This window comes from Equus asinus, chromosome X, assembly GCF_041296235.1.
Source record: "Equus asinus isolate D_3611 breed Donkey chromosome X, EquAss-T2T_v2, whole genome shotgun sequence".
Taxonomy (NCBI): Eukaryota; Metazoa; Chordata; class Mammalia; order Perissodactyla; family Equidae; genus Equus; species Equus asinus.
In genome coordinates, this window is record NC_091820.1 from 48,269,274 (window position 1) to 48,292,162 (window position 22,889).

The 22,889-nt window shown below is 39.2% G+C and overlaps 2 protein-coding genes across 3 annotated transcripts in view; both read right to left on the minus strand.

Annotated features, from left to right (window-relative positions):
- XK (X-linked Kx blood group antigen, Kell and VPS13A binding protein) overlaps positions 1–1,527 on the minus strand; it is a 47,405-nt gene extending 45,878 nt beyond the window's left edge. Inside the window, exon 1 of one of the 2 annotated variants that reach the window (XM_014831775.3) lies at positions 1,288–1,527. In XM_014831775.3, the coding sequence (XP_014687261.1) occupies positions 1,288–1,379 (92 nt within the window). In that variant the 5' untranslated portion in view covers positions 1,380–1,527. Of the gene's footprint in view, positions 1–418; positions 1,223–1,287 lie in introns of those variants that run through there. The other variant, XM_014831774.3, reaches the window with a different exon arrangement.
- Positions 1,528–3,916: 2,389 nt separating this feature from the next.
- The window catches only part of LANCL3 (LanC like family member 3), a 90,960-nt gene continuing 71,987 nt past the window's right edge, over positions 3,917–22,889 (minus strand). The window contains exons 4-5 of the mRNA XM_014831776.3: positions 18,745–18,952; positions 3,917–11,293 (exon numbers count right to left, since the gene is read on the minus strand). Of these exons, the coding sequence (XP_014687262.1) occupies positions 11,134–11,293; positions 18,745–18,952 (368 nt within the window). The 3' untranslated portion in view covers positions 3,917–11,133. The remainder of the gene's footprint in view (positions 11,294–18,744; positions 18,953–22,889) is intronic.

The window sequence follows — 22,889 nt, forward strand, 5'->3', positions numbered from 1 at the left end:
ATTAAATCATTTGCACATCCTTTTGCTCTAAGAGCGATTTAGAACACACTTCCCAAGGCTCTGTTTGTCACGACACAAGCCAATCCTGCCAGAGCTCACCTGATCGCAGAAAAAGCTTGTATTTTATGAGCTCGAACCGCACGAAATTGCCATTTTGGTGGGTCAGATGCGGTTGAATATTGGCAACTGCCTATGCCGGACCTCAGAGGAACGCGGTCCGCCCCAGCTTTATCCCCACTCTCCCAGGATTCCGTCGCATTCCTGTGACCGGAGCGGTGGGGCTGAGGAGCAGCGCGGGCCCGCCTGGGCCGGGCCGCTGGTCCAGCCACCTGTCCCTCCCGGAAGGCCGCCCCCTTCCGCCGGGGCAGGCGTGGGGGGGAGGCCCCGGCCCGCAGCTTGGGGCCCGGGCCGCACGCACCTGAAGAGGGGCCCGAGTTGCAGCAGGTGCAGCAGCAGCACGAGCGGGCGGTCGCGGCTGAAGTCGCGGTGCACGAAGAGGAGCGTGAGCTGCACGAGCGCGCAGGGCAGCAGCGAGAACAGCAGCGTCAGCGCTTGCCACATGCCGTCCCCGGCCGAGCGGTAGGTGCTGCTCAGGTACAGCGCCGTCGTCGTCTCGGCCACGAACAGGAACACGGACGCCAGCACGGAGCCCGGGAATTTCATCTCCGCGCGGCGGCGGCGCGCCCCGGGGGCGGCTGGCGGACGCGGTAGCGGCGGCGACGGCGTCGGCCCGAGGGGCTCCCGGCATGCCCGGCCCCGACTGCTCCCGCGCTCGCTCGCCGCGGCCCCTGGCGGGCGGGCGGCCCGGCCGGCGGGCCCAGCGCTGCAGCGGGCCTGGGGGCGACAGACCCGGCTGCGCTGGGGCTGGGAGCGCGGCCCCGCTGGGACACGCCCACGCGCACCGTGCGCCGCCCGCGCGCCAGAGTGTCCGTCCGCGGCGTGTCTGCGGCGACAGTCCTTTGGCGGGTCGCGAACCCTTGCCCTGCGACAGCTCGCGCCCGAGCCCCAAAGGCTACAACAGGCCCTGCGGGCCCCGCGCGCAGCCGCTGGGTCCTAGAGCCCCAAGGCCGGCGCTCGCGATGGAAACCCCTTCACATCCCTTTGAAAACCTGAAACCACCGGGGCCCAGAATTGGGGTCTGGGCGTCTTTCCTGCCCAGTCTCTATTTCCTGGGCCCAGCGAACGCCTAATTGCTCAAAGGGCCAGTGTTGCCGGTCCTTTAAAAATAACCAGACCACACAGATGCTTTTCAAAGTACAAGTGTATTGTCATGCCCCCAGGATTTACCTTTTCACTGGGCCGAGTAAGCATGCCCCTCCGTCTTCCAAATACAGTGGTCTGAAGTATTGCTTCCAATGCCAAACAGCATGAGAGATCATCCTTAGGAGCCAACGCCTTCTCTCCCCCAAAAAAACTGCCTACAGAGTTTATCCCTCCGTTACTGTGACTAACTCAGGGCTAAGAGCAGGGCCTAATAAGGAAACAGTGTTCTAGCCCAAGGCATACCCCTGCTTGCTGGTGTGTGTCACCGAGACACAATTCCTTTTCAGTCACTGAACTGGTCATAACCTTCTGGACGTCAGGCTGGCCTCAGCCCACCCTTGTCCCTCAGAGCTTGAGCAAGTCACTAAATCTCTCTCAAACTCAGGTCCTAACCTGTTCCTAACCTGGCCCTTTCCCTGTTGAAATTAGGTGATTCCATCCATCTTCAGACATCCCTGGCATTTTTCTATTTAGTAAAATGATATCAACACAAATACAATGTGAAGATTCAGTAGGAATCAAGACAAAAATTGTAGGAGAGAACATGAAGGGCTGTTTTTCTTCATTCTTGTGTGGCATGGGAAAATCTATTTATAAGGGTTAAGGGGAGGATTCAGCCAACAGCTGAGAGGTACCAGGCCCATTCTCTAAAGGGATTACTGATGTCTATTTATAGAACCCAGCAGGCCTCCATGTCCTGGATCAACATACACACACTGTTACAAATACAGAATAGGCAGCAACACTCCACAGGGTATTTCTGTAATATTTTATTTGACACTGTCTTAAGCTTTAAAGGAAAAATGAATTCGTAGCTTAGAAGTATTAATTAGAGCACACAATATTTAGCGTTAGATTTTATTTTAAGGCAAAGGATATCACAGGTTTTATATTATTAAGTAGACTATACATAAATATGGGGGGGGGCGATAAGCCAATAAATAACATCGCTTTAAACACTCCAGAGTCCAGTTTATGGCGCATTATTTTCTACAGTACAAAACTAATACAGAAAACACGTTGGGAAAGATCACAGTGTTTAGAACATGGTAACAGCAGTTTTAAAAACAGTAAGGTGCATCTCTAAGCTTCTGATTCAATCCTGCTTCCAAAGAGATTTCATTATACCGTGCAGTGGCTGGGAGCACACGCCCCATGTGAAGGAGAGGCAACATCGACTCACGGTAACACTTCTCCTCCGGGAACAACCAAGAACAAAAGCTGAAACCGGATGAGCATTTGCAAGTTGATCCTTCTCAGTCTGCACACCAGATAACTTGCCCCACTGACTATGTCTTTATGTATTATCATCTGCCATTTTGTCCTTGAGAACAACGTATACATTCGAGCTTATGATTGCTAGTTTCCCTGTCAAATTCCCAAATGGATTTTGACTAAAGATCAATGTAATGTCACATATTGCATCACACTTTCTTGCTAGGACTAAAATACCTATTATTTTCTTAAAATATTATATACACAATAATAGACTTATAGAAAATGGCTTTTTGGTATCATAATATGTAACATACCAGAATACTTGAGAATTTGGTTTTATTATAAAATACAGTACTACCCCCAACATTTCGTGATATAGTAAAATTTATGACAGAATGTTCTGCTCTAAATTTAGACCTAACAGCTAAAGATATGTCTTTGAAAGTGTCTCAAAGTACCCCTAAAGAAATATAATTAGCAAGAGGTCATAGAACTTGTTTTTGCCAAAAAGGCATTTTTGAAGAAGCCTCTTGTTTTGTGTGCAAGACTTTCAAAATTTCAGTTATATACAACAGATAATTGGTATTCGATTTAATGCTAATGGAAATCAGTAGGATTTTAAAGTAATAATAACCAATCTCTATTATTTGGTATATTTTTTTATAATTTTATGTCTTTAACTCTGCATTCTGCTGAGGTAAATGTATTGCAAAGAGTATAATTTTAATATAATACTAATTTATTGAGCAGTTCTTAAAAGTTCAATAGTTTTTGAATAATAGTATGTTTTCATTCCTAGATACAATTAGGAATAAGCAGTTACATTCTACTGACAGATTATTCTTTTGTATCCCCCCAAAATAATTAGGGAATTGCACTCGTTTATTAGTGAATATGAAATGTATCATTAGGAAGGTGAGCCTTTTTTCTCCAACGATACAATCATATTTCTTAAGTATTGTGAATTGTGCAAGAAATCTTTTTGGTGAAGTAAATTCTATTTACTTGGGAAATGCACATTCTAAAACTAACATGTGGTGCTTGACTATTCTCCACTCTATGGCTTTGCAAAGTGTTTCCCCTAATAATTTGATTCTACAAAATCCAGTTTAAAAATTTTTGTTAATTTAGTGCCATTAAATCCATGAGATTAAAATTCAGACTTCCTGTCCAAGTAGAGCTCCATGAGATGTTCAAAGTGGGCAAGGCTGTTACCTTTTTAGAGAATAGACCGCCCTTCCTTATCAGACAGATTCTAAAACCAAACTTTTGCACTTAGAATGTTCCACTCCTACTCCTGGAGAGTCTATATAAAACTCATGGTATACTTTGCATTTTCAAGAGCAAAAAAAAATCTACTGCTGCTACAGTCTTCAGAAGATATCTCTAATATTGAAATACTAAAGTCCTAAAAAAACAGAGACAAAACTGATCATTTAAATCAATCTTCTTATTTGAATACATCCACATATAAGGGTTACCACAATCAACTTGGACCAAATTCAGCAACAGAAATTATTTAACTGGTAATTGCCACTGAAGCACAGATGGTAAAACAAAACCTATGGGGGCAGCATCAGAAGTCCCACTAAAACAAAGGCAAAAAGATCATTTGCTAAAGATTGACAGTTGTCAAGTATAGTCGACATCTTCTTTAAACTGATTGCTAAGTCACAGCACTTTACACACTTTACATAAACAGTACATACTAAAGCATGTAAAATACCACACAAAATAGAAAAAGAAAGCATCAGCAGGAAGGTATTACTCTACTTAAGAAACTGTATTCTGTGTTTACACATATACAGATTCAGATGGTTCTTCCTCATCTTTTGAGAGTGCTCATAATCTCTGAAAGAATGAGAGGAAGGTGTGTATTTGGGTATTTTCTGAAGATCTATGTCCATGTGCAAGACATTAAAGCCATCTGCTGGTTTCAACTTAAGGTGGTTCTAGAACAAAAAGATATATCTTGGCTCTTGGGTGATTCCAAATACAAAGAATAAGTAGAGACAGGCTCCAAAAAGCGTGGGGAAGGAAGGCAAGACACAAAGTTTTTCTTATGTAGAGACACTTGCGGCAATTTCCAGAATTCTTGTCCCCAAAAGTGTAGTAAAGAATGACCTCAGGTCTTTGTGAGGGCAAGATAATTAATAGGGATTAATGCTCTCTGATAGAACCACTGTTGTTGTATCTTTAATGGGCCTTGGGTGGGGAGTAGAGGAAAAGATGCCCTGCTCTGCAGAAAAAACAAATATACCATAACCGTCCACGTCAGACTAACCATGTTTTTATAGTGGTAGCCAAGCAACGGCAACAATCAGGAGGCTGAACCTTACAGACACAGAACTCAACAACTTCAAACAGGTTTCTTTATCCAGGAGAGTTTTCTCAGAGTCTGTGATATGTTAATGCACCATGTAAATCTCCAAAAGGGGATAAAAGAATAGACCTTTCTTAATTTATTCAATCACGGAGTCTATTTTTCCACAAGGCAGCTCTCAGGACTAGTGTTCCGCATTTGGGGAAACACCACAGTACTCAGATAATATGCAGTGTTTTGTTTCTATTTTCTCTTGTAACAACAAAAACATACATAAGCTGTATGTGTACATAAGACCTTACCAATACTATGAAACAGCAGGGGGATGCTAGCCCCGTGCTGTCCCGTCCAGTAGCCAACCCACATGCGGCTCTTGATCACTTGAAACGTGGCTAGTCTGATTTGAGATGTGCAGTAAGTTTAAAATATACACCAGCACACAAAGAAATGTAAAGTATCTCATTATTTTATATCGATTACATGCTGAAATGAGAAGATTCTGGCTATACGGAGTTAAATACATTATTAAAATTAATTTCCCTCTTTTTTTACTTTTCTAATGTGGCTACTAGAAAATTTAAAAATTATGTGGCTCTATCTGTGAAACTCACCTCTGTTATCTTCTACAGATGGCTACTCATGGCTTTAACCTGGCAGAAGAAGTTTTAATGAAAATGAATGCTTAAGATAGACAACTAGAAGTGTAACTAGGGCCCTCATTAATTATGTGCTAATTTATTTGACAGCAGTTAACATACAATGAAGACATTCATGAATCAATTTATGTTTGCATATATCTATTCACTAAGATATATCTAGTAGCTAAATGTTGGGTTTTACTTCATATGTAATACTGACTCTAAGCCAGTCTCTTTCTTGCTCTCTTCACACACACACACACACAAACACACACACGCACACAAAAACTACTTCCTACAGGGATTAAGAAAACCAAAGAGGAAACAAACAGGAAGTTCTTGCAAACTGTTTTCACAGTCTGCGGCAGTCAAGCCTCGTGCATCTTTTCTCCCTCTGTCCCTTGATATTGTGCAGAGAGGAGAAAGGCAAGAAAAGAAAGGACAGTCTGCTCTTTTAATCCTACTACCCACCAAACCCCGACCCCCCAAAGAACAGAAATATGGATGATTTGGTTTTCATTTTAAATAATTTTTCAAATTCAGTTCAGAGGGGTAAGTAACAGGTACACAAAGTCAAAAGAAAATGCAGGAAGTTCTGCAGATAAGGGACTTATTTGTGGAAAAGTCTAGGTGGAAATGACAAAGTTCAATACTTTAAGAAAATAAAAACATTTTTTTTTTAAACCCTAAAGACATCATCCATCAGGCCTCAATTCATTAGCACTTTCAATTAAAGAAACAAGGAGAGAGAGGACACCCTCAGTATGAGATTTATGATAATGCAGGAGGCCCAGATATTTAATGTAGAATCAAGTGTTTTTTTTTCTTCCCACAACAGTACAAAGAAAGTGACTGGGTTTCTTTATGGAGGAGAAGCAGGATAAACGCAGCCGCCATTCTATTCTCATGCACAGCCACACTGACTGCAGAATGGGCCCAGCTCCAGCTGCTGCTGACCTTGAGTTCAGCCCTTCTGTCCAGAGGTGAGTCCAGCCTTCTTGAGCCTGGAGCTCTTAGCTACGAACTGACATGGATGGAAGAGATAAGACCTGCCATCCCAGGCGAAAGGAGAGTCACATGGTTAAGCAGACACAGGAAGAAAACATATCAGAATGTACTATTTCAAGAGAAGAAGACAGACAAGAAGTTGCTGAAGTAGGGGGAGGGAGGCGGAATTAGAGGTCCCAGGAAGCAATAAAACACACGAGTAAGATGACTGGTTCTTTTATTTTTGAGGAAGATTAGCCCTGAGCTAATATCCACCAGCAATCCTCCTCTTTTTGCTGAGGAAGATTGGCCCTGAGCTAACATCCGTGCCCATCTTCCTCTATTTTTTTATATGGGATGCCACCATAGCGTGGCTTGATAAGCAGTGCGTAGGTCTGCACCTGGGATCTGAAAGGGCCACCAAAGTGGAGCATGCAAATTATCCACTACGCCACCGGGTTTAGCAGAATTAAACATGCATCCACAACTCACACTGAGATGCTGAGCTGCAGCAAGCTTTCCCCCACTCACCCCTTTGCCTCCCTTCTCATTTGGTTTCCTTGCCAAGTTTATGCCAAGATCACATGGCCTTGGCGAATCTGAGGCTGAGTCATTTAGCCATTAATTTGGGACAGTGTTGAATAAATACCCAGGTTCCCAAAGGAAGGCTTTATATGCAATTGAGAGTATATTTCTATTGCTATATGTCATGCAATTCTGAGGCCTGAATTAAAGTGCAGACTAAACTCAACCAAAACTACTTTATTTCCCAGTTCATTTTTGCTCTGCAGACCTAGCCTACCAGCTCCTTTTCTCATTATTGGCACTGTAATCTTTTGTTTCCAGCAAGCAAAATAAATATTTGCATTAAAAGGAGCTCCCAAGCTAAACTAGTGTATTCCTATGTACTAAGCCCCAGTGAATCAGACCCTTCTGAGGCTCAAATGCTATAGTCAGGATTGGTTCTAGAATATAAAACACAAACACTTGGCTTTTATCCAGCAAGTGATCCAGACCCCCAAGCACTGCACTCACGGGTGGAGATTCCATTTGGCTGAAACGCTTATTTGAAGTCATCATTGAGCATGATTTTCTATGCACATAGTAGGTACTTAAAATATAGTTTCTTTTTAAATATATAAAGGACCTGCATATTACATATCTCTCTTATATCCATTTTATCATTGACAACCCTCATGACAACCCTGTGAGGTGGAGAGCATGATGATGATGACGATGATTAGAGTAGCCCATGGAAGTGGCAGAGCAAGGCTTTAAGATTTCCAACACAGAGCTCTTTGTGTTATATAGGTTTTTCCTTTTAATCATGTATTTCCTTAACATGGTTATAAATCACAAACTTATATTTGTTGCACTGAAATTACTGAGATTTGCTCTCTACAGAAATTGCAACAGCTCGAGTACTACCTTGATTAAAACCTTAGTGTGTCAAAGAAAGTTAAAGATATAAATTACCATGGAAGAGTTCCAATTTAGCATAGACCAAGAAAATGACTGCTTCTTGAGTTATCAGAAAGTGAATAGTATTAACAGTGCAGTGAGTTACCTGCAGAAGCACAGGGAAATATATGCTGTCAAACCTCTGTTCTCAGTTATCAAGTTACAAATGAAACAAAAAAGTAGAAACTGATGACTGAAATGGGATTGGGAGAAATGAAGATAAATAATATTTTGGGTTATGTGTGGAAGAGAAGATATGTAATTGTGTTAATGAAACAAAATACAGAGTTTTAATATTTTCCAAAACTTCCTGTTCTCAAAGCATAATGCAGTCTCCTCATTGTTGAGAGATTCTTTCAATCTATCCTCAAATATTTCCACTGTTACCTTCAGGGTTTATAATTGTTCATGCCACATATAGTAAATAACATTAAAGCTATACTAGTGGTGATGAAAAATGCTCCCGTGGCCTTCAAGAGACAACATGCACTATTCAAAAAAGAATGTTACTACATAGAAGGTAAGCAGTTGGTTAATTAAATAAGAAGTGACATGCCACACCTTTCTATAGCAGCACTCAGGGTCTTTTTCCCTCTTCTTGGGAAAAGAAGATAGAAGAGGACCGTCCCAAACCTGTAATTCTACTCTTTCAGGAAAATGAAAACTTTCAACATGTTTAAGTGCTAAACAAGCTTACCTTTGTTTCTAATTTACCGAGGTGTCAGTTCATAAAGACACACCCAAACACGGCCTTTGCTTGGATTTGACACACAAAAGGGTTGCCTTTCTACAATGGTCAGCACAACAACATCATAGTTGCCCTACCGAACCTTAAAAGGGCGGGTGAGCAGGAATGAGTCCATTTTTTCTGAAGTTCTAGAAATGAAACTGATATGTTGAGCTAGATTATCACTTCTCAGTGCTTTAGGTTTTAGGTCTCAGGGATGAATGGTGGAAGGGTCAGCAAACAGAAACAGAAGGTAACTTCCAGAGGTATTTTGTTCACTGCTGTATCCCCAGATGCTAGTCTAGAATACTGAATGAGTATACTTGTGAAGTGAAGCCCTGGGTTTGAATCCTCATTCTGCTCCTTCCTAGCTGTGAGATTTTGGATCAGTTACCTAAATCACCTCGAAGGTTGCTGGACGAGGAGAAAAGCATGTGTTCCATAAAGCCCTGTATACTGGATGCTTATTACCATCAGCCTACAGGGGTCAAATGAAATGAATTTAAAACCAGATGGTGAAAAGCAGGTACCACTATCATTCCAAAAGGAGACTACTTTGCAGAAGGCATTTTGCCTTAAGGCTTTCTGAGAGGTCCTTGACTATTCATGAAAGAACTTCTAGAACCCAACTTTGAGAGTCATCCAAAATCTGCTATTTATGTGGTATTGCTCCAACCAGAGTATTTTCAAAGATGAACAACTGAGGCCAATTTTATATATTTATATCCAAGGATGTGAAAATGAAACAGTAAGCTAAAAAGGTGCATGATTTTCAAAACCATTTTGTCCTCGTTTGTTCTGATGACTCCAAACATAAACAGAGTCATTAAATACACAAAGGCGGTTCTGACCTTTCTTCAGCCACAGATCCTTTGAGAATCTTATGAATGCTAGAGATCCTCTTCTCAGAAAAATGAGCATGCACACACACACACAAGCACATGGGCACGCACACATACATGCCAACACAACACACACACATACAACAACACACACACACACAAATATTTTTAGGCAATAGAGTATTCCACAACTCTTTCCGAAGTTCATCTCTGAATCAAGAAGTTAGGAACTACTGAACTAAATAAGTGCTGGGGTTCACATGGGGACAGATGTAGAATACACATATATAGTTTACATCTATCGCATATATCCAAATATTTAGCAAGTATTTAAATAATTGTTAAATTTTATACAGTATGCAATTTCCTCCTCACTCTAGTATATGAAATTGCCAGTGGCCAAATTCTAGGAAAAGAGTAAACTCATGTTCTGAGTATTAAAGTGACAGACACTCCTACAGTGTTCTGCAACTCACTATTTACTTGAAGTAGTTTTACAACTTCTATGTGTTTACAGCAGGGTTGAATTTAATATGACACCTTGGCTCAGTGAGTACTGTAGACAATTTCTAGTGGAGCCTGTGTCTTGGAAGGTAAGGTGATCAGCCAGGGAATTCACTCATCTTTTAATCTAATAGTATAAAATTCAGCAATGTTCTTTTCACAATCACTAGCCTCTTTCTCAGCCAGTGTCTGCCTGCCCCAGGGAACACAGTATTCCATCAAAGGCAGAAATGACACACCTTTGTAGTGGTTACCCTGACCTTTGAGATGAGTGATTTTTTACCACGAGTATATTTTACAGCTCAGCTAATAGCTTCATAGGGATTACATAGGCGTTTTAAAAATTACTAACAATAGACTATACACAGCTCACGCTTCAAATTGAGAAAAACACTTGACAGCAACATTTGCTACAGTATTTCCTAGCCTACAAATTTCACTACTTAATTGAGTTTTAGGAAAGAAAAAGGAACCAGTAAAAGAGATGCTCTAAGGCCTAAGGAAACTTCAAATTTCAGGGTTTAAACTAAGTTATGATATGATTTCTTTAAAGTGCCCAGGGTAATGATAAAAAATAGAGATTCATATGCAAATTTATCCATTCAGTAAAAATCATGAATTTCAATAAGTAAAGCCATAGGACAACCAAGAGTTCCCTTTTTGTCCTTCAGCAACCTGACACTTCATTCTTCCTAGCAGTTTTCAGCTGGGCAATTACTTTAGTTTTTGAGTTTTTATTTCTGAATTTAGGGGTGGAGGGCACCCACAAATGGTCAGATTCTCTTTCCAATTGCAAAGGTATTGGCATTTTATTGCCATAGTCCACATTTCAGTTTTGTTTTCTATGCCATAACTGAAAAACAGATCATTTCTCTTTCCCTTTTTTCTCTGATCTCTGGTTTCACATCTATTCCATGAAATATTAAATCTCTACGGTTTTTAGAATAGAAGAGTTGTGGTATCTTTATTTTGAGGTTCTCAGACTGTTCTCCCTTAAGTCTGGTATCATGTTACCTTCACCTGCCTTCTCCCTTCCTTCCTTCCTTCTGGAGGCAATGTTAAGGCTCCTGGTTGTGATACCATTGAATGTGGCTTATGTGGAAACTGCCTTGAGTAGGCCCAGGAAATCTCAGGGAACTTCTGCAGGGCCACAGTGGGAGATGAAGCCTTCTAAACAAAGACACTGAAGAGAGGGAACTCAGCTTGATTGGGTTGCAGCAGATCGATCAGAAAGCACACCGTCCCAGAGAAGCCTTCATACAAGCTGTATATACTTTCAAGGACCCGAGAACCAGCCTTGAATTCCTCGGTAAACAAAAATTCAGCAAACCTAAGAGAAGAAGAAGAAAATATGAACAGTTTTAACTTGAGTGTTTCCATATTATTGGCCTTGAGTTGCTGCTTCTTCCTCTCTGCTAAGTTAAAGTTTTAGCATCATTTTCTTTCCAGAATTGTATAATATTTTAAGAAAGCCTTTTTCCCCTGTTAAAAAAAAGAGAAGCCATTATGTAATTGTGTATGTTTCACAACAAATTATGTTGGCAAGCAGATTCAGCTATTTTCAACATTTGCAAAGCAGTTTGGTATTTTCTGAGGATTTCATTCCTTCAGTCATCCAATAATTAAAAGTAAAAAAGACAGATAAATAGCCATCTTTTTATTTATCTTGACTAGAAGAAAGCTGATATATGACTTTTCCTTTAAAAGAGTAAATATGCTGTTTCTCTGCAGGCATATTATTCCTGAGCCAGGTTTCATTTATATGTGACAGAGAGCAGAGACTGTGAAAATAAATGGGCAAGATTTTATACAATCTGTGCTTTGGGCAAACAAAGGAATAAGATGAATGGGAAAAGGCAAGCAACATTTTATAATCATGACATCAAATAGCAAACTCAGCTACAAGATAGATTATTTTTAGGACATCTGCCTTAAATCACTGGCGTCTAAATTATCTATGAAAGATCTTTTTTTCTTTTACCTGTATTTGCTACAAATCCTATTCAAATTATTTATAATGAGGAACATTTTTAGTAGTTTACAGCTTTTAAAGTGCTGTCACCTATGTCATCTCTTTACTGATCTGTTCTACTCATTCCCATCAACAAAAATAATCACCAATTCAAAGGCTGGAGCTCACAGGTTTGTTAAGGCCTGAGAGATGATACTGTCATAAATTCAGATTATTGCTACTACAGTCATGCGTTGCTTAATGACGAGGACACATTATGAGAAATGTGTCATTCGGCCATTTCGTCATTGTGGAAACATCACAGAGTGTACTTACACAAACCTACATGGTATAGCCGACTACACACCTAGGCTCTATGCTCCTAATCTTATGGGACCACCGTTGTACATGCAATCTGTCGTTGACCGAAACGTCGTTATGTAGCATGTGACTGTATATGGGCGTCCCATGAAGAATAATTACTTATTTGATCTTTTTAGGGCTTTTGGAATTATTGACAGCAGCTTAAAATAAATCAGCAGGAAACATACTACAATTCTGTTTGGTACCATTTTTCTATCAACTGTTTTCCTGAATATGCAACAATTTTTAAATAGAATTCCAAATTTTAAACAGTAGAATAATGATGCACCTTAAGAGTTAATTCAAAATCTGTAATTATACAGTGAAACTTCATGGTATAGCTTCAAGGAGTCTTATCCTTTTTAGTGCTATGGATCATTTGGCAGTCTGGACTTTTTCTTGGGAAAAAATCTTCAAATGTATAAAACAAAATACACAGGATTTGCAAGAAAATTAATTATACTAAAGCACAACTAGCAAAAATTTTAAAAACAAATTTATGAAATAGTAATATATGTATTCTTTATTAATACATAAAATAACAAGATCTAGTAGTGGATCTAATAACTGCTGACATTTCTAAGTAGTAATGGGAGTAAAATACATTTCACAATATCTGCAACAAGAGTAATATGATACGAGAATACCTATGACTTCCATTGGTGACAGAGTCACAGCTACTGCTAATTCTCCTGTGGCTTATTACCTACACTCAGAATTGAAGGAAATGCTACATTTCAGTTTGAGATGTAACACTTTTCTCAAGTAAATTTACTAGCCCTAGGTTAAGAAGCCTTGGTGTAGTAGAAAGAGGAAGGGCTTTGAAGTTACAATACCCAACTCTGATAATTTCATGTTATATGACCTTTGACAAATTTCTTAATCTGACTTTAAAATGGTGAAGTTGCAGAATTGCACAAGATTATCTGTAAAGATTAAAGATAACACACATTAGGCTCTGAGCATACAGCAAGCATTCGATACACGGTAAATATCATTTTTTCGCATTAACATATTATACAAGAATATTTGTAAAACAGAGACGATCATTCCACTATACTTTAAAAGAAATCCACAGTTAATTTTGCTCTCTTCTTCCAACCTTTTTTTCCTAAGCCTCGATTTACTTATTACATTATTGAAATTATAGTTTGTATAATATTTAGTATCCTACTTTCTTTTACTTAAAAATAATCTGCTAAACATTTTTTTGTGCTTTTAAAATAATTTCTAAATGATATATGGCAATTTACAAGAGTACCAGCAACATACGAGAGTAGCAATTTCTTTTTTTTTTTTTTAACAACTGTTGCCGATCTTTTTTTTTTTTTCTGCTTTATCTCCCCAAATCCCCCCTGGTACATAGTTGTATATCTTAGTTGCAGGTCCTTCTAGTTGTCGATGAGAGTAGCAGTTTCATTGTATTCTAACCTGTACAGTATGTTATCAAATTAAAGTGAAAATTGTCTAAAATCTACCCAATCGTGTAAAATTCAAATTAACAAATTCATTTTTCTAAAAAATTCTGTCAAAATAGAAGTCAGAATGCTAATTATAGAACTAAGAAGAATTACAGACACTGAGAACATTACATATCAAAACCTATTGATTATGATCAATACTGAATTCAGAGGAAAATTCATTGATCTGAGTTTTTATTATTATTATTTTTATTAGAAAGATGGAAAATATTTTTTTTTGAGGAAGATTAGCCCTGAGCTAACTGCTGCCAATCCTCCTTTTTTTGCTGAGGAAGACTGGCCCTGAGCTAACATCCATGCCCATCTTCCTCTACTTTATGTGTGGGATGCCTACCACAGCATGGCTTGCGAGGTGGTGCCATGTCTGCACCCGGGATCCGAACCGATGAACCCCAGGACACCGAAGCGGAACGTGTGCACTTAACCGCTGCGCCACTGGGCTGGCCCCGAAAGATGGAAAGTATTCTAATTAAGCATTTTAAAAAACTGTAGAAAATAACAAAAGAAACACTGGAAAATCAAAATAAAGGCAGAAAAATAATGAATTAGGAAGCAAAAGAGAAAAACAAAAAGAATTAATAAACAAAACCAAAAGCCAGTTCCTTGAAAGAATGAACAACATAGACAAAATGCTGGTGTGTCTGACCAAAAAGGAAAAGCATTAGGAATGCAGAAGGGCATATAAGCACAGACATGGGAAATTTAAAATTCAGAATTATACTGTTAGAGCTTCATATCAAACATTTGAAAATCCATATGAACTACATGATTTTACAGGAATATATTCACTACCAAAATTAATTCAAGAAGAGGTAGAAAATCTGAATAATTAAATAATCATAGAAGAAACTGAAAAGATTGGCAAATATTTTTCTGCAACCATAAATTCCAACTGTGTGTTAAAAGAGTAATAGGCAATGACCAAGTAATGTTTATTCCAGGAAGGTACATATTGTTTGACATTATTGTTTTAGGAACTGCCAAAATTAGGGAAGTCTCCCCAATTTGGGCCATAACATATTTAACTTTGAATTATAATGAAGTGGAAATTTCAGTACTCTAAGCAACTAAATGCAATGCTCAAACAATATTCAGATGTTACCTGCATATTCTCGTTAGCACTGCCTAAATAGCTAAGATAAATACAGCCAATGGTTCACGTAGATTAGCATAAGGGAAGCCATCTTATAGAGGGGAACTATGTTAGCACTATAACAAGACACCCCCCTGCCCTTTTTCCTTGTTAGTAATGCTTTAGTTTTCACGTAGCCTAGATAAGTACACACCTGCTTGTGAAAAATATGCATAGTCTGCTGTTTTCATAGCCTTGGCTTATACGTAGACCTCCCTATTTCAATAAGGCAATAACTTTGTCCTCTAAGATTTCCCAGGGACATAACGACCTCTGTGAAAAAGCCTTCTGCTGGTATTCGTCACTGGTGACGAGAGGAAGGGATGATCTAGAGTATCAAGGACTACAACATCAGATGGTCAACATTCTGAGACCCCCCCCACCTTTCAGCCCATTTGCCCTATATAACTGCCTCAAAATTTTGTAGTTTTAAGATGGTTCTTTAAGATACCAGTCCGCCAATGCCCCCCTTGCTGGAAAGCTGTAATAAAAACCCTTTCTCTCCTACCACCTTGCCTCTTGACTGTTGGCTTGTCTTGTGGCCAGTAGAAGACCCCCTTTGGCAGTTACATTTTCATTCTCTACCTGGAAGTGAGAACTTTTAAGTTGTCTGAATGGCCTTGGACTCCAGAACCTTATAATTAAGACTCTGTAAGTTAGGACGGGTCTGCCAGAAAAACCTAAGTGTTGTTCTGACCCTGTGCAATAGGTTTTCTAGGGCATGATAATCCCTGATGAAATTTATCCGACAGGTGATATCGCATTAGCCTAGATAAGATCCAAAACAACTTTCTTTTTCTACATTTGGGAATAAAGGGTCAGGTTGCAACCTAAACAGAATAGGTAGCTATGAATGAAAATATGTTAACAGAATTCCTCAACGATGGAGCTTCAAATAGAGGACTTACATATGCTAGTATTTTTCCTTCAGTGCATACACACAAATATCATAAAGGATAGTTTATGATTTTTTTAACATTGAATATTAGATAAGTTGCCTTGGGAAGGCCTTTCAGAGAAAACTACTTTTGAGTAAAGGTCTGAATGAAGTGAGGGAACTGGGAGATAAATGTTGAAAGTGAGCATTACAGGCAGAGGGAACCAAAATGTCAAAGGCCCTGAGGTAGATTGTACTTGGCATCTTAACAGAATCACAAGGAAGTCACTGTGGTGGAAGAAACCAGGAGGAAGAGTAGGGGATGATATCAGAGAGGTAATGGGAGGAAAGATCACGTAGGGCCTTCAGTTTATAGGACAGACTTTGACTTTGACCCTGAGTCATACCAGAAGACACTGGATTATCTTGAAAGAGGTGTGTCATAATCTGACATGATATACATCATAAGAAGCAAATTTAAAAGATCATGGTGAAACAAAGAAGCATTCCTAATAAAATCAGCATTAAAGGCAAGGATATTAACTCTCTCTCTGTAATGAAGATTCTGACCCATGCAATAAGAAACAAAGAGTATACAAATAAAAAAGGAAGTAACAAAATTATAATTATTTGCAGATAATACATATGTCTATTTAGAAAACCCAATGGAATCTAATGAAAAACTAATAGAAACAGTAATGGAGTTCAGTAAGGTGGCCAAATACATCATTATGATATTTAAGATATTTATAAGATACAATGCAGATTTATATGAAAGAAGTGCATCTTAGGTTACTAAACTGCAATAATATGTATGATCTAAAAAGCTTTCATAAATATCAGTAATAAATGACCTGAAAATATAATGGAGGAAAAGATTCCAATCGCAATAAACCTGGAAACATAAAACACCTAGGAATAAAATTAACAAGAAACATACATACAAGACCTTCTTCATTAGATCAAAACTTTGCCAAATGACATTTTTTTAAAACTTAAATAAATGGAAAACATACCATGTTCCTGGACGGAAGACTCAATATTCTAAAGATGTTAATTCTCACTAAAGTAACGTGTAAATTCATTGAAATTCCAACTCAATTTCCATAGGATTTTTAAAAATTTGACAAATTGATTCTAAAACACAATTGGAAGAATAAATGAGATCATGATAAGAGCTAAGAAAAATTAGAAATAAATGAATAATGAAATATAGAAAGTCCAGAAACAAACCCTTATATTTATATAAATTCAGTTTATGATAAAATTGGAATTTCAAATCATTGGGGTAATTGGTCAAGAGATGCCATTGGAAAGTTTTGTTTTTTCCTTAAAAACCACAAAGATAGATATCCATCTGATACCACTGAAAAAGGTAAGTTCTAGATAAATCAAAGATTTAAATGTTAAAATCATAATGTTACTAAAAGTCAACATAAGTTATTATTTTTGTAATCTTGGAATGGGAAAGGTCTTTCTAAGCATAATATAAAATCCAGAAATCTTGAAAGACTGACAACTTTGAAAAGAAAAATACCTAAAATCTTGGTCTGGCAAAAGACCAGGAACTAAGTTGAAAGATAAGTGGGAAAGTAGAAAAATATTTACAGCATATATTGACAAAGAGTTACAATCCTCAATACAAGCATCACAATAGGAAAAAAATGTGCAAAAGGTAAAGACAGGCTAGAAATACTTGTGGATCTGATTACTTGAATTCTAAAATTTCTCTGATAAGAAATGTTTTGCATAAATGCACACAAATGTATGTATTGGATATTTGGGACAATTTTGTCTGTATTAGTAAAGACTGTACATATACCAAGTGTCCATTACTTAAAGATTGGTTAAATTAATCATAGTATGTCTATACCAAATAAGTATATAGCCATTAAAACAATGAGGTAGATCTATACAAACTGAAATGTCCACTAAAAATTGTTCATATAAAATTATAAGCTAAAAACAGTATGTATAGTACTGTTATACATAAATTACAGTAGGATCTTATTAAAATATACATATATACATAGATATATACATAGATACATGAACATACATTTATGCATAGAGAAATGTCTGGAATAATATAATTCTAATTTTTGTAATAATAACAGTGAACACTTACACTGCAGTTACTATGTGCCAGGCACTGTTCTAAATGATAAATGAGGACATTACGCTAAGTGAAATAAGCCAGTCACAAAAGACAAATACTGCATGATTAGTCAAACTCATAGAAGCAGGAAAATAGAATGGTCTTTGCCAGGGGCTGGGGGAGGGGAAAACAGAGAGTTGTTGCTCAATGGGTATAAAGTTTCAGTTATGCAAGGTGAATAAGTTCTAGAAATCTGCTGTAAAATATAGTGCCTATAGTTAACAACATGGTATTGTGTACTTTGAAATATGTTAAGAGGATAGATCTCATGTTAAGTGTTCTTACCACACACACAAAAATTTACAAATATACATACCCTTTGGCCCAGCAATTCCACTTGTAGGGATTTATCTTTTAGATATACTCAAACATGTGCAAAATGATATATGTACAAAGTTATTCATCACAGCATTATTTGTAATACAAAATGTTGGAAATAGTCCAAATATCCCTCTATATGGGACTGGTTAAATAAATTATTGTCCATTCATACAATGTAATACTGGGCAACAACAAAAATGAAAAGTTTTCATGTACTGATTTAGGGTGATCGCTAAAATAGCAAGGTGCTACCATCTGTATTAAAAAAAGACAAAATTTTATATATATGCCTATTTGCTTGTATATACACAGAATATCTCTGGGAAGATAGCTAAGAAAATGGTAACACTGATTGTCTCCTGGGAAGTGAACTAAATTGCTGGAGTGCACAGTTGATGTATTTCTTTCTACACTTTTTAAACCATGTGATTCTATTACTTATTCAGAACATTAATTAGATTAACATTTGGAAAAAAATACATATGAAGAATGGCTGACCTTTGGGCTCGGTAGATATACTTAGAGTTTCCTGTGAGCCGGTATAGCAGCAGGAAGACATAGGCACTGCCAGCTACACCGTGGCAAATCCCCGGCCCCTTCTTTAGCAGGCCCTTCTGCCATGTGAGTTCCCCACACCGGATACATGTGTCCAGGTACTGTGGTTTCTTGGAAACCAGATAAGCTTTGGCAAACAGATAGGCAATTCCTGTGAAAATATCAAAGACATTAGAGGTGACTTTCAGGGCTTAATGCTATAGAGCAGAACTTCTCAAACTCTAAAAGGCTCACAAGTCATCAATGTATTGGTAAAATATCCATTCTAATTTTGTAGGTCTCAGGTGAGGCCTGAGATACTGCATTTCTAACAACTGCCTTTCTGAGGACCACATTTTGAGGAGCAAGGCTATAGAATCTTCTACAAGAGAATCTTATTTTACCTGTGAGATTTAGTTTAAGTTGTTGGAGAAAGAGCAACTAGTACATAGGTTGAGAAGATCCATAACTTACAAATGGGTTAATATTTAATGATGAATATTCCGGTAAGCATTATGCATACCTGGCTATTTGGAATGGCTAAATGTTTATACAGTTTGCCCATTCCTGCACAGAGGTTCAGAATTTGTAACGTTAAAGTACTTATAATTATATATCTCTTCTTAAGAGCAAAACTGGGAGTCCTTCCATAAACAACAATGATCCCAAACAACCTGGCCAAGATTTCTATTCCAGCTGTGAAGTGAGTCCTTCCCAATTTGATTGTTTCATGGAAAGACATTTCCCTTCAAAACTGCTCAACAAAGGCAATCTCAATTACACAGGCAAGAACAGAAACAAGAGACGTGACAGCTATTAATAGAAACAATTTCCTCCAAGTTCCAGGTGCTCATATTCAGAGAGGAGATTAGTAACACAAGATGGCTCGCTCTCCTGCATGGCCTACCTTTCTCCTATATAAAGTGGGAAAGATTGGAATTTAGTAGGTATCTTGACTAGCTCATCCAACAGGATTATTTCTGCCTTTCATTGTCTCTCACTAGGCTATTTTACAACTCTGTAGAGGTAAAAATTATCTTGTAGAAAACTGGTAGTAATGTAAATAATTCCTATCCCGAGAAACTCACATTCTGTCTGGGAGAGGTTGGATTGACTGCCCCCAGCCTTTGTGGAAGCAGCCAGTTTTGCATTAAGCAACTTCATGTCAGCATTCCTAATGGCCTATAAAATATGTCTGCTTTTCAGATTCTCCTTTGAACCAGTTGTAACACCTTTCTAGTTCCCTCATTAGTTAATGAGTTAAATAAAATTGTTGCCATGTGTTTATTTTATATTTGTATGGGAGTTATGATTTTATCCTCTTTTGAAATGTAACACTTAACACTCCCTATGATTAATACTTACATAACAACAAGCTCTCCTCAGCCAATGCTTTCCAGTCAATCAGTGACAATGGTTACCTACAGCACTGTCCTCCTCCAGTTTTAGGAGAAAAGTCTCTCCCACAAACTAAAGGATGATTTTGAAAGACTTGAACTTATTTAATTATATATTTATTCACTGTATCCATTCATTTGAAAGCGTTCATTGATTATCTACTATATGCATAGATCTAGGCAGGGCTAACTTCACGGGCATGTGACCTGTACAGTCCCACAAGGGCCCTCAGAATGGCCCCATACTGGGTTTAATGCTTTGCTGTTGCCCCCTTGAAATTCGTAATCATTTTTTAAAAAGAAGTCTGCATTTTCATTTTGTACTCGGCCCCCCAAATTATGTAGCCAGTCTTGGCTCTGGGTGATATAAAATAAAAGCTAAACATGACTCCAGCCCTTCAGGAAGGCACTGTCTAGAAAGAGAGAGAAAAAATACGTACATGTAACTGATACATAATAGGACATGCAGTTCATGACACTGTTTGGGCATAAAATGAACGGTATTGCCAATACTACTAGAGGGATCAGAAAGGTGGGAGTTTCCTGAGGGAGACCATCAGGTGAGGCCTTGGATGGAAGCAGGGCTTTCTTCAGGGCTTTGTAGGATGTGTAGGAAACTCCAGGCTGAGGGTGAAGTAGAGGGAGCACTCTAGGCACCAAGATCAGCAAGGGCAATGATTCAGAGCCAGGACAAACACGCCACATGAAGACCAGTGGGGCAGTGTTCTAACCAACAGGACAATGGGTGGAAGGGTAGATTGGGTTCACGTTATGGTTGGTTTTACAAGTCCAGTTAGGCAGCTTGGACTGTATTTTTTAGGCAATAGGGAACCAGTGGGAGTGTTCTTTTCATGGACTGGTTAGTTTTTATTTTTAATTATGTGATTGGTATTACAGACAAAATGTCTCATGATGTCAAGAGAGACCTAAAGAAGGGCAATGGGCTAGCTATGAGCTGATCATGTTGTCAGAAAGATGGCAAAGAGGCTAATGAAAGAGACAGCTCACAGGACTTGGTGGCTGTTTAGGTATTAATTGAGCACCTCCTATATGCCAGGCACAGTAGTAGGTACTAAGGTTTTTAAAAGCCCCTGCCTTCACGGTGTTTAAAATCTAACTGGAGGCATTAATTAGGCTATGTGAGGGGACACAGAGGTGTTGTGGAAGCACACAGGAAGACTCCTAACCCACACTTGAAGGTAGGAAAGGCCCGCTAGGGAGAGTGACCCATCTAACCTGAGTACTGAAGGATGAGGAGGAATTAGCCAGGCAAACTGGAAGCCCTTGGGGCTCTGCCGGATCCCCTTCACCTTACGGACAGGTGTCCCATCTCCCACTTGCTGTGAGTTGGCTGCTAAGAAAGCTCACAGCTGCCCCCTTCTTGGGAGATTTGCCCCCAGCCGATGGGAGGCTATGCTGTGCACCTACCCATCCCCACCAGATTTCAGCCAAAGACTGACCAACACAGGGGTACAAAACGTCAGCTCCCCTGCCTCACGACAGCCCGGCTTTGTGGTGTAATCTGTGCCTCTTAGCTTCCCCTTGGAATCTGGGTGAAGTTAGTCTCCAGGGGAGACACAGCTCCTACTCCGTTGTCCTGCCTCTTCTCCTCCATTCCCTACTTGAAGCTTTTCACTTTGGTAAAACCACACCGCCCGCAGTTCCCCTTCCTTCACCATGTGGTTCCATACCTCTGACTGACTTTTCTTGGAACAAACTTCCCATCTTTCTTGGCCTGGCCAACTTACCTCAGGCATCATCTACTCTAGGAAGCCTTCCTGAAGCTGGGGGAGCACCAGAAATCTCTCCTCTGAGGTCCCATTGCTCCCTATACAAACCTTAGCACTTATATAGTATTGTATTAAAATTATCTCTTTACAAGTCTGCTCCCCTAGTATAGTGCAAACTACCCAAGAGTGGGAACTCTATCTTGCTCATTTTTGCTCCCCTCCTCTGTGGCGTGGTGTATGCCACATGGCAAAGGCTGCACAAATGTCTGCTGACCTTATAATGTCTAATTTCTCACCCCAGCACAGGCCAACACTGAAGTGGAGATGAGAGATGTGGAAGGAAGAAGGGCAGAGATGGTCCAATTGCTATACCAAGCCATTAGGCTCAGGCAGCTTAATAAGTATTGTTCCTACGGTTCTGGCCAGAGAGAAGGGCCTCTTCCTATAGCCTGGATCATGGAAGGGATCTTGAAAAACTTCTTAACCTACTGTCTCTCAACCTGACCTAATGAAACCTGCAATAAGGCTGCTTAATAGAAAAGAAAGGAATGTTGGCTTTTTTTGCTTTTGATGGGAACCATGTTATTTTGTCATGGGAACACTGATTATTGTGCATTGATAAGAAACCCAAGTAGGCAACGATATATGTCTTTGCCAAATACAACTGGGGAAAGGAATTAATTATTACTTAAGAAATATGGTTTGAGAGACTAAATCTTCAAAAACATGTGACCTAGCAGAGCCTTGTGATAGTCCGACTTGGCATGTATAGTTTCAACATACTGGAGAATCACCAGGCAGGTCCATTTTTGGGAGCTGTAATGTCACTGAGGCACGCATTGAACACTGTGCTCTACAAAGCTTAGTGACCAACGACCCCTGCACGGCACAAGCCCTTGTTCCCTATGCAAAGTCACCTCCCCAGGAGCCCTTGTGCAACGATTTAAAAAAAACAGCCACACCTGTGTTTCACACAAAGGAA